Source organism: Mytilus californianus, unplaced genomic scaffold (genome assembly GCF_021869535.1).
Source record: "Mytilus californianus isolate M0D057914Y unplaced genomic scaffold, xbMytCali1.0.p SCAF_2, whole genome shotgun sequence".
Taxonomy (NCBI): Eukaryota; Metazoa; Mollusca; class Bivalvia; order Mytilida; family Mytilidae; genus Mytilus; species Mytilus californianus.
The window spans coordinates 48831431-48843993 of record NW_026262668.1 but is presented as its reverse complement, the minus strand read 5'-3'; the positions used below and the strand labels follow the sequence as shown (position 1 = coordinate 48843993).

The window sequence follows — 12563 nt, the reverse complement described above, 5'->3', positions numbered from 1 at the left end:
AATGCTTTGCCGGGTGCAGCTTGAACCTACCGCAGAGGTCGAAAACCCTGAACAGTAGGGGCAAGTATGGACACTACATTCAAGCTTGATACAGCTTTAAATTTGGATTGTGATTAAATATTTGACACATCAGATGTTTCTGACACAGAATAAATGTGGTCCAAGAACTTAGAAATTGGAAATTAGACTTATTATGGTCCAATATCCAAAATCTAAATACGTGGTTAGATTCAGCATATCAAAGAACCCCAAGAATTCAATTAGAAAAAGGGGGCTCAAAATTAAATATCTAAATATAAGGTTAGATTCAAGCATATCAAAGAACCCCACCTCAATTTAGACCAATTCAAAAATTAGGCCCAACATCCAAAATCTAAATACAAGGATAGATTCAGCATATTAAAGAAACCCAAGAATTCAAGACTTTAAATTAAAACCCATTGAAATTGATCAAGAAATGAGCAATTTACACAAAGCATTAGAAAAGTATTGGTCCCTATTTCCTAAAGGGTTAGAGCCATAACCCCCAACAGTTAATCCCAATCTTCCTTTTCTAGTATGGAACCTTATGGTACAATTTCATAGAGATCCATAATCTTATACACAAGTAATTATCCTAAAACAAACAAAAAATGTTTGTTTTTGGCCCTTTTTGTACCCCTAAATTCCTAAACAGATCAGACAATAACCACCAAAATCAATCCTAACCTTTCTTTTGTGGTATGGAACCTTGTGGTACAATTTCATAGAGATTTATACACTTATACTCAAGTTATTGTCCGGAAACAAAATGTCTTCAGACGACTACGACAACGTCATACCATTATAGGTTAAAGGTCGCATTAACCTTGTCAAACGGACATGTGACTTTACAATCATTCTATACAGCATAGTTGGCCTATTACTTATAGTATTAAAGAAATGAACCTTTGTAACAAATAAACTTAACATTGATCATTGAACCATGAAATGAGGTAAAGATCAGGTGAACCCTGTATGACAGACATGCATGGGTTGCAATGACTATATAACAAAGATAGTTGCCTAAAAATGTAAGTGAGATACGAGACATACGTTGCTGGCAGGACTACAATGTTATAAATGTGACAGGGACATGAAAATTCTTCCTACTAGAGTTACACTTTTAGACAGATTCTTTATAGTGTAGTCTGCAGAAGAACAGTTGCATTATTCTGACTAGGATTGGTCCAGATATTGTTCTTGCTCCTTAATGCTGCGCACTTAAGATTGAAGTAGCCTATGACCTCCATACTCTAGAATAACGCATTTTTAAATATTATCCCAATTGAAAATTTTAATATTGTCTGCCATTATGTAGGAATAAATTGCTTCGCCGAGCGCAGCTGGATACGACCGCAGAGGTCCAACCCTGAACAGTTGGGGCAAAAATGGACGCAATATTCGCTTGATACAGGTCTGAATTTGGATTGTAATTAAATATTTGACACATAAAAGGTTTCTGACACAGAATAACTGTAGTCAAAGAACTTAGAATTGGTTATATGATTTGAATTCGAATTGACCCCCCTCCCCCCACAAAAAAAAATAAAAAATTTACCCCCCCCCCTTTTTTTTGCTTTTGTGCAATACCCTATGCTGTTGCGTATTAACCCCCACCCCCACTTTTTTTTTGCAAAAAAAATAATATTTGAAGAATTTTTCTTTTTAATTTCTGAAATCTGAAATGAGAAAAAATTGACCCCCCACAATTTCTTTTTAGCCCCCCCCCCTCCTTTTCCCCCAAAAAAATTCTTTCCCTCAAGATATGGTCATAATCTCAATTCAAATTTCCAATGGAGTTTGCAACCATAATTACCCATAGTGCTAACTTAATCTATTTTATAATATAATTTAAAATAAGGTGTCAAATCTTTCATATGGATTTTTTTGTAAAAAAAAAAGATGCAACATTTGCAGATATTTTTACTGGTCTTCCTTTATAAATATGCATTTCTTTAAACATAATTTAAAAGCAGTGTAAGGGAGGTAATCAAAACGTTGTATTTGGATTACCTCCCTTACACTGCTTTTAAGTTGTCTTAATTGTTCATTAACCATTACTTTATACATGATTTAAAAGCAGTGTAAGGGAGGTAATTCAAATGATGTATTTGAATTACCTCCCTTACTCTGCTTTACATTATGTTTTGTACTAAAGTATTTGTCCATTAACCAGGACACCCTTGTTTTTCCCCTAATTCCTAAACATTCCTTTGTGGTATGGAAACTTGTGGTATAATTTCAGAGAGATCCATACACTGTTCCACAAGTTATTGTCTGGACACTAGAAAATTGCTTATTTTTGGCCCCTAATTCCTTAACTGTTGGTACCATAACCCCCAAAATCAATCCTAACCTTCCTTTTGTGGTATTGAACCTTATGGTAAAATTTCATAGAGATCCATTGACTTAAACTAAAGTTATTGTGCGAAAACCAATGTGTCTTCTGACGAAGACGATGTCATACCAATATACGACCGCAAAAATTGTTTGCGGTCGTATAAAAATGTGTTAGAAATGCATAGAAAAGTAATCTTATAACAAACCATAACTACAACAAACTTGCATATGTACCAATCATAAAATAACTAACTCTCAGTAGTATAATATAAACTGTTGACACAGAGATATGTCTCGTCTGTATGTAATTTGATAGAAAAAATGCAAATGTTGAAATTAAAACAAGACATTACAAGAGTGCACACGCTGAAATGTCTCGCCTTCTTTACTAATCATTGATATTATGTTGATAGTCCTAAATATAAAGCTTTATTACAACTGTCACATAAACTTAACATTAACCAAGTAAACTAAACATTGACCAATGAACCATGAAAATGAGGTCAAGGTCAGATGAACCATGCTAGGCAGGCATGTACAGCTAACAATTCTTCCATACAACAAATATAGTTGACCTATTGCTTATAGTTTAAGAAAAACAGACGAAAACACAAAAACTTAACACTGAGCAATGAACCTTGAAAATGAGGTCAAGGTCAAATAAAACCTGCGTGACTGACATATAGATCATAAAATATTTCCATAAACCAAATATAGTTGAACTATTGCATATAGTATTAGAAAAAAAGACCAAAACTCAAAAACTTAACTTTGACCACTGAACCATGAAAATGAGGTCAAGGTAAGATGACACCTGCCAGCTAGACATGTACACCTTACAATCATTCCATACACCAAATATAGCTGACCTATTGCATGCAGTATTAGAAAAAAAGACCAAAACTCAAAAACTTAACTTTGACCACTGAACCATGAAAATGAGGTCAAGGTCAGATGACACCTGCCAGCTAGACATGTACACCTTACAATCATTCCATACACCAAATAAAGTAGACCTATTGCATAAAGTATAAGAAAAAAAGACCAAAACACAAAAACTTAACTATAACCACTGAACCATGAAAATGAGGTCAAGGTCAGATGACACCTGCCAGTTGGTTATGTACACCTTACAGTCCTTCCATACACCGAATATACTAGACCTATTGCTTATAGTATCTGAGATATGGACTTGACCACGAAAACTTAACCTTGTTCACTGATCCATGAAATGAGGTCGAGGTCAAGTGAAAACTGTCTGACGGGCATGAGGACCTTGCAAGGTACGCACATACCAAATATAGTTATCCTATTACTTATAATAAGAGAGAATTTAACATTACAAAAAATCTGAACTTTTTTTTCAAGTAGTCACTGAACCATGAAAATGAGGTCAAGGACATTGGACATGTGACTGACTGAAACTTCGTAACATGAGGCATCCATATACAAAGTATGAAGCATCCAGGTCTTCCATCTTCTAAAATATAAAGCTTTTAAGAAGTTAGCTAACGCCGCCGCCGCCGGATCGCTATCCCTATGTCGAGCTTTCTGCGACAAAAGTCGCAGGCTCGACAAAAATGCAAAATATGAGTAACATTCAAAGTAAATAAACCAATGAAGGAAGGTATAGGGCCAAATAATTTCTGTGGAAATAAGAAATGCCAATTCTAATACAACTGCATACCAAATATCATTGATGTAATCAAGCAGTTCCCCTTTTACTGACCTAATCACAAACTTTAAAATGTAAACTAAGTAAAAGTTTTTAAGTCAATAGACCATGATTGAGGGGGCAGGGCCAAATAATCTCAATCGAAATGAAATCTGCAAATGCTCATACAACTGTGTACCAAATATCATTGACTTACCATAAGTGGTTCCCCTTAAACTGTCCTAATCGCAAACTTTAACAACTGTTGCCGCCACTGCTGCTTACAGCATACCTAAGTCTTGCTTTTTGACTCTGTCAAGGCAGGGCAATAAATCTATCTACCCTTTTCCAAGTCTATCGACTATAAACAAACACAAGCTTTTCAGTGGTTTCTGTATGACTAAATCTTTCATCTTTTTTTGTTTGGCAATTGTGTTGTAGGTTTTCCTTGACCTTTCATTTTTATCCCCTGGTATCATTTTACTTTTTTTATTGCAAGTATATCGAAAAAATTCAAAAGGCAAATAATCCATGAATTCATGTCATTGAAATATATTTTATTTTACAAAACATGCAAAACAATGTCAATGAGATCAGTTATTAGAAATTAAGTTTCTGTTTCATACTTTTGTTAACCTGATCAGCGACTCTCACACAAATCCCTTTTTTACAGTACATTCATCAGAATATCATTTGTACTAGTAATGCCAGGTTTATTTCAAAGTGTTATGATGTGCTTATTTTTTCTTATTAAACAAAAAAACTAATTTTTAATTTATAATTTTAATAAGAAAATATAAGCACACAGGTTTAAAAAAAATTGTAAATTAATACAAAAAAAAATTATCAACCATAATTATTTTTTTCTTCAAATTTTTTTTAATTGTCAAATTTTTGAATTTGAATGTAATGCTATAATGAGTTTATATTATCAATCATAACATGTTCATTTATATTCATGATTAAACATTGTTTTGATTATTAACCAGTAAATGATTTTGACTCATACATGATTCATTTTTTTAACAACATCTTAAATGATAAATGATACTCTACATTTTAAAATTTAGTTACAGCTGTATGGTAGCTTTCACAGAAAATATTTAAGAAAAAACTTAAATTTGTTTTTCAAGGCATATTTGTTGTTTTAATATTCTCTTGTTTAGACATAGAGAAGTCAAGAGAATCTTTTTCTTGATCCATCTGTTTAAGAAGCATAAAAATTGAAATTTAGACTCTAAACAACCACCAACATACCAAAGCATACTAATACAATGAACTAACTTAAATATGCAATGAAATAGAGAGAAACAATAGGGAATCAGGACTGTACTCAAAGGTAGTTACTTCCAAATGTATGGAAGTCTAAAATTACAGATAATTACATAGAACATGTAAAATACACTTATATTTAATTCTTAAATTTTTGTCTATTAGAGTGAAATTATAATTAGCTTGATAAGATAACATTTTCATATATAAATTAAAAAAAAAATAATAAGTGAAAAAAAAAACCAACAACTTGATATCAATTTGTTTGATCAGATTTGTTAAATATTTTTTCTGAAAATTTAAATCTAGATTATTGATTGATTAAACTTATTCAAATTTAATTTCAAGACAGACTACATCAGGTTTAAGAACTGTAAAGTGATGCATAAAAGATTTAGAGACTATCTTATCTTAGGAAAGATATACTGAAAAAAGGGTTTTGAAAAGTTCTCAAATTTTTTTCGATTTGATTACTGATTTGTATTAAAATTACGAGCAACTCTTGATTGTATTCACAAATAAATACTAGTAGAATAAACCAGGAATTTTGTTTTCAATAAATGTTTTCATGTTTTTCTTTTGCAAATTAGAATTTCTTTCAAATAAAATAACCGCAGTTATATTTTTTTTGAGATATGGGAATATCATAGGAAAACTCACCAAGATGGCAACAAAAATAAAATGTGCAATATGAAAAAGAAAGAGGTATAGATGGCTACATCAATGAGACAGTCCTAAACCCATTTCTTCCTTTAAGATTAGTTTACCTTTTTTCTATAACTTATTCCCTATGGATAGAGAAGAATATGAGATATAAATTTAACAGTTCAATAGGTAACTCGTAATTTAAAGCATAAAGATTTGCTTTCTTAACAGTACATATCTTACTTCTAAATATTACATCAAACAACAATTATAGACTGTTCTGAGGTCTTTCTACAACAAATATATATATATTTTTTCTGAGGTAAGTCAGTACTGTTAAAATTTCAGATAATAATGGTAACATTCACACCTAAAGTAACAAAATAAAAACAAAATCTATCACATAACGAAACAATGCACTAATAAATCTAAATAAAAAAAATATAAAACGGCTCTTTTATATAATTATGCTACTCTTTAAAATGTGCACCTCGATTGCCATTATTCAAAGCTATTATTCTTTTGAAGAAAGCTGTGGTTTTAACTTAAAATATGAATTAACAGCTTAAAGATTCTGAATAATTAAATCTAATACTGATAAATATATTTACAATATATGTAAATTAATTTCATCACAAATTCCAATAAGTAAATTATTAATTTGCCAATGTGTAAATACTAAATAAATGCCATTTTTATGCAACATTTTAACCAGCGTCACATTCACTCAATCTCTCACCTCAAGAATTCTGACATTTACAAGTCAAACTTCAACACATTTTAAAGAGTAGAAACAATCTGTTTACGTCAGACAGACTAGAGTTAAATAATAGTTATAATTATGTTCCAACATTAAGCACATTACATGTCTTAATTATATTATGTACAACCATATAACAACATTTAATAGAAAACTTCTCATCTCAAAAGTCTAGCTCAAAAGGCGAGAAAACACTTCATTAAGAATATCATTTTCATCTCTAATTCACCTTTTGAGAAATCTAGACTTCTAAATAACCACATGAAGTTTCATATTATTAAAATTCTGATTTTCTAAAGATAAAATTGACACAGAGAAATGTCTTGTCTGCTTTGTAGAAAAGTTGAAAACAATTTGAACTGGGCCGTAACTATTATATGTATGTGGAAAAGATTATCCTTTATTAAAGCAAGATGATCACTTACATTTAGCCCTAAACATTGGCATTGTTTGAAAACAGTTTGCTTATAAAGATGTCACAGCAAGAGACTAGTTAAGCATGAAGTAATAATTTATTTTTGGAATGTATCCAGACAGAAAAAAAAATGATGAGAAAATGAAGCAAGCAAAAAATAAATTTTTTGTGTTGTAGTTCAGTCAGAATGCAGAAAAGAAGGTAAATGGTAAAACTATACAACTATACAATCCCTCCCCCCAAAATTTAGTGACAATGAAAATTAATGTGGTTATTACACAAGCCATAAAATTATGCTGCCTTTGTTCCATACACAGATTAAATTATCAACAAATAAATATGTATCACCAATGACAACAGCTGAAAACTTTATAAATATAGGTCATGTAGGTAAAACTGTTTTTTAAATAGTATTAATATTATTTCCAAATCACATATACATAGACAATATATCTGGTACAAAGAAATTTACAGTTCGTCATCAAAGAACAATGTTTCAAAAAAAGGAGGCAAATCGTTAACAATTTATGACAAAAAAGTTTGCAAACCCATTTTCTTGTAAGACATGATTTGCAATTGGAAGTCAAATAAGCATAATGAAGACTTTTTTGTGCTCAATAAATCTCTTGAACTGTTGGCACATTATTGTGGTATAAAAAAAATCTGCTTTTATAGTATCTAATCTGTCAATATTTCAATAAAACTAAGCTCAAGGTGAGAATAATTTCGAGAATATAACAAATCTACCAGTCAAATAGATTTTGCCTCCTCTTGGTCAATATATTTATGACTAAACAATTTGCAGGAACCTGTTTAAATTTCTTTGCTCAATTAAAATAAGTTGTGGAACAAATGCTTACTGCAAGAAAATTAAAATAAATGCTCTTCAACAAAGATGTTCAATGATGATTAATTGCTTCTTTTAGTATTTAAGGGTCATATGCTAAGTTTTCCAGACATGCATGCATCTGTATTGATATTTATAATTGAATGGCTGATTAATTATTTAAAATAAACAACAAAAACAAAAAATTTCAAAATTATCATCAAAATGAACTTGTACAAGATGTACAATGTATCTTGTTTCCAATTAAAAATAAATTGCTTTGCCGAGTGCAGCTGGATACGACCACAGAGGTCCAACCCTGAACAGTTGGAGCAAAAATGGACACAATATTCGCGCTTGATACAGGTCTGAATTTGGACTGTAATTAAATATTTGACACATAATAGGTTTCTGACACAGAATAACTGTAGTCAAAGAAATTAGAATTGGTTACATGATTTGAATTTATATTCAATTTTTTGCTTTTGTGCAATACACTATACTGTTGCAAATTGACCCCCCCCCCCCCCCCCCCAAAAAAAAATTTACCCCACACTTTTTTTTTGCTTTTGTGCAATACACTATGCTGTCCCCTTGTGGTATAATTTCAGAGAGATCCAAACACCGTTCCACAAGTTATTGTCTGGAACCTAGAAAAATGCTTATTTGGGCCCCTTTTTGGCCCCTTATTCCTAAACTGTTAGGACTATAACCCCCAAAATCATTCCCAACCTTCCTTTTGTGGTTATAAACCTTGTGTTTAAATTTCATAGATTTCTATATACATTTACTAAAGTTATTGCCCGGAAACCCATTGTCTTTGGACAACGTTGACGACGATATGATACCAAAATACGACCGCAAAAGTCGTATAAAAACAAGTTGTGCACAACTCTGAAAAAAGTACAGTACTTAAAACAAGAACATTAAACAAAATTCTTTTGTTTAATCATCCATTGTTTTTATTTCATGTTATTTTATTATAAAGGAAGATGTGGTATGATTGCCAATGTGACAACTATCCAACAGAGTCTAAATGACATAGATTAAAGCAATTATAGGTCATCCTACATACTGTACTTCTTTCACTTTAAATGCTATAAATCGTATATTTTTTGTTTTTTCGTTGACCAATTTTTTCATTAAAAAAATTCATTCACAATAACAATTCAGATGGATAATACTGTCTGTGTGCCTTTTTCTGCTGACAAAATGTTAAAAAAAAATTGCATTATGGAAAGGTATCCATATATATACATACTCCAAAACTATTGCATGTGACCTTTAAAAGCAGTATCTGGCAATAAGAATTTACAGTTATAAACTTGAATGAGTGTGTTTCTCTTGTTTTGGTAAAGATCAAAATTTTGATGTAGCCACATAAAATATCTAATTTAAGGCATTTTTTTGTATTACCTGTTCAATGATTTGATTGTCTAACAATTATATTTAATATTTATTTTACTACAATCATGAAGTTCAATACCTTGATAAACTTTGTGGTCCTCCTACCTACGGTATTTTACACAAACTGAAATACATAAGCTGTATAAATTCAAAAAATATTTTAGTTCTTCTTTTAATTAAGCCATTTGTTCAATAAATATCCTGCTCATTTTAATAAACTAGAATAATTGATGTTATAAATAATAAACTATAGAGTGGCAACAATTCAGATGAAATCAACTTTTGAAAATAAGAAATAATGCAAAAAAGTCTTTTTAGAGGTTGTCTTCAAATTGATACAAGTGTGGCATAAGAAACAGGATTTGTTTTTTAACAGATTATATGGATATCTTTAACAAAATGAGATTCTGATATTGGTGAAAGCATTATATAAAAACAATAAAATATAGCACCAAAAACACATCAACAGGATGAATGATATAAAAGTACACTTTCACACCAGGTCTATGTAAAATTTTATTTTGTTCATTTTTTTTTTTGCTTTTTAATTTAAAGCAGTAATAAACAACATACCTTACAATTTTAACCATTCTTATGTGAATCTCCATTAAAAGTAAGTTGCTTCACAATGATACTGGGTTAAATTTTTTGTAAAATCTGTAAAAATATAATAGTCCATTTCTTTTTTAATTTTGACCATTGAGTAGAAAATAAAAAAAATAATTTAGACAAAAACCTTAATAATTTTATCTAAGAATTCTGATTATCTTATAATGTTTTCTTTGCATGTTCATCAGAAGTTAAAATCAATTTAAATACTTTACATAGACCTTTTCATGGAATGAATGAAAACATGGAAAAAGAATTAGCAATTACTATAGTAAATTAATAATCTGAATGTATATAAAAATATAAATGCAATTCTTTTTTTTTTATAATTATCACAATGAGACAAAGTTACATCAACAGATATACCAATCAGACAGCCTTTTGTAGATAAAATAAACTGAAATTGTTTAAATGATTTGAAAGAATATGACATCTTTTTAGACTGTTATCTTGAAAGTAAAATTGAAAAGATACATAAAATAATATCTCAGTTGATATCACGAACCAGTTCCAGTCTGTGCTATCCTTTGTGAAGTGATTTGAGTTTTTTTTGGATTTTCAAAAGTCGGTGGAATATGATGCGGTGCCGTGACCAGGGTTTGGGCTATATTTTGTAATAACTGTTGATCAGTACAGTTCTGCACCCCATGAGCAGCAGACATCACATACTTTCCACTATTTACATCATTGTTTGTAAATTGAGCACTTTGAGCAGGGTATCCATTTTGAAAGGCAATCCTTGAAGTACCTGTTGTTGGCACAGAAGTCGAAATGGCTGCTTTAGTCTGTTGTAAAACAGGAGTTGTTTTGGTCCCAGCATTTGTGATACTTGATATTATTTTAGACTGTTGTCCCAGGGACTGTTGAATCAGATGGTTACTTTGGTAAATATGATATGGCAATGAAGCATTATGGGATGTAGATTGCACATTTCCTGTCACATGACCTTGTGATGAAACATGGGGTGATTGTATTACATTTGAAGAGACAACATCAGACTGGTTAGCAGTTTTTCCCATAGTAGTTACCAAATACTGCACATTTCCTGACAAGTTTTGTTGAATGTGGGCTTTATTTGATAAATTTCCTAAACTTGCTTGTTGAATAAGTTTTTGATGAAGCACACTTCCTGGAAGAGCAAGATTCAACTGTTGATTGATACTACCATGAATCAAGTTTGATTGGTGACCGGCTGTCTGTACTAATGGTGACATGTGAACTGAGGTCTGAACACTATTTATCCTTTCCGACAGATTTGGATGAGAATAAGCTTGCTGTCCTGAGGCACGTGTAACAGTCTGGCCCATATTTGAATGAACAGTTTGAACAAGCATTGGACGATGCCCAACTGATTGAAGATTTTGAAGTTGTATTCCATTTCCAATTCCAGACGGTAAGACAGTACCAGGTTTTATATGATGTACAATATTCTGTACACTGTGAACATTAGACTGGTGAACAGAACTGGTCACCTGAACTGGCATCTTTAAATTTTGGACTGGACTTCCAGCATGTGGTGTATTTGGACTCTGCACACGGTGAACCTGGCCAGTTTGCTGGCTAACAGGACTTCCTTGGTGGACAACTTGACCAACTGGACTTCCTCTGTGTGAATTCCGCATCTGATTGTTGACAGGACTCATCTGTTGAGAATGAATTGGTCCAGGACTTCCACGTTGTTGGCCTTGAGAGAGTTGATGGACCTGACCCCTTCCAGTGTTTACTGCTGCCATGTTGTTCATTACTGTAGAATGATGCAAAGGACTTACTTGGTTATTCTGATGAGAAATAAGAAACTGTGGAATTTGATTTTGATGAAATACTTGACCAGAAGAAACTGTTGTATTTGTTGAATGTGAGGATGCCAAACTATTGGCAATCATGTTGATGTTTTCCTGTGCATGTTCATCTACTGTGCCATTAACATTATCACCCCCAATATGAGAAGTTGGCTGATTAGTTAAAATGGAGGCTAAAATTCTGATCTGATCGTCATAGTCTGTTACAGTACTTAATGCTTCCTGGGCAGAGTTCAGATCCATGTTTGCCGCAGCTAGATGCCTTTCAAGTTCATCCATTTCTTCTTTTGTTGGTTCACCATTCTTTCCTCCTAAAATAATGAATATTAAAATGTTTTAATTAAATTGATGAGAGGATGCATACCTTTCATTAATTTACGGAACTTTTATCTTTCCCATATAATTATTTAACATTTGATGTAAATAGAATTAAGGTATAATCATGTAGATAGGGATTTGATTTAGTACTTGCATAAATATTAACCTAACACTTGTTCATTTACCTGTCCTAAATATAGGGTTCATTTAATTGGTTGTTGCCATTTGTTTTGTTTTTAGAATTTGCACTGATATTATATTGATTGATTGATTGTATTAAGCTAACATCCTGTGGCAAATATTTCATCTGATATCATATCTTTGCTGAATTAATTCACATTTTGTCTTGATTAATTGTCTGTTGTTTTGCTTGATGTCCAGTGGCAAATATTTCATGTATGTTCTCGGCTTGTCTTAACTCAGGATGGTTTGGTCTTGATATACATGGCAAGTGTTCAATGTCCAATTGTTGGTGACCATAAAGTGAACTCTAAATA

General features: G+C 31.6%; 1 protein-coding gene across 4 annotated transcripts in view; it reads right to left on the bottom strand.

The window, feature by feature from the left end:
- The window catches only part of LOC127729914 (INO80 complex subunit D-like), a 325825-nt gene that overhangs the window by 298550 nt on the left and 14712 nt on the right, over window positions 1-12563 (bottom strand). For 3 of the 4 annotated variants that reach the window (XR_007994896.1, XR_007994897.1, XR_007994895.1), the window contains exon 11: window positions 8666-12059. Coding sequence is in view for 1 of the 4 variants with exons in the window: in XM_052237849.1 (XP_052093809.1) it covers window positions 10447-12059 (1613 nt within the window). In the remaining 3 variants the exon portion in view is untranslated. Of the gene's footprint in view, window positions 1-8459; window positions 12060-12563 lie in introns of those variants that run through there. The other variant, XM_052237849.1, reaches the window with a different exon arrangement.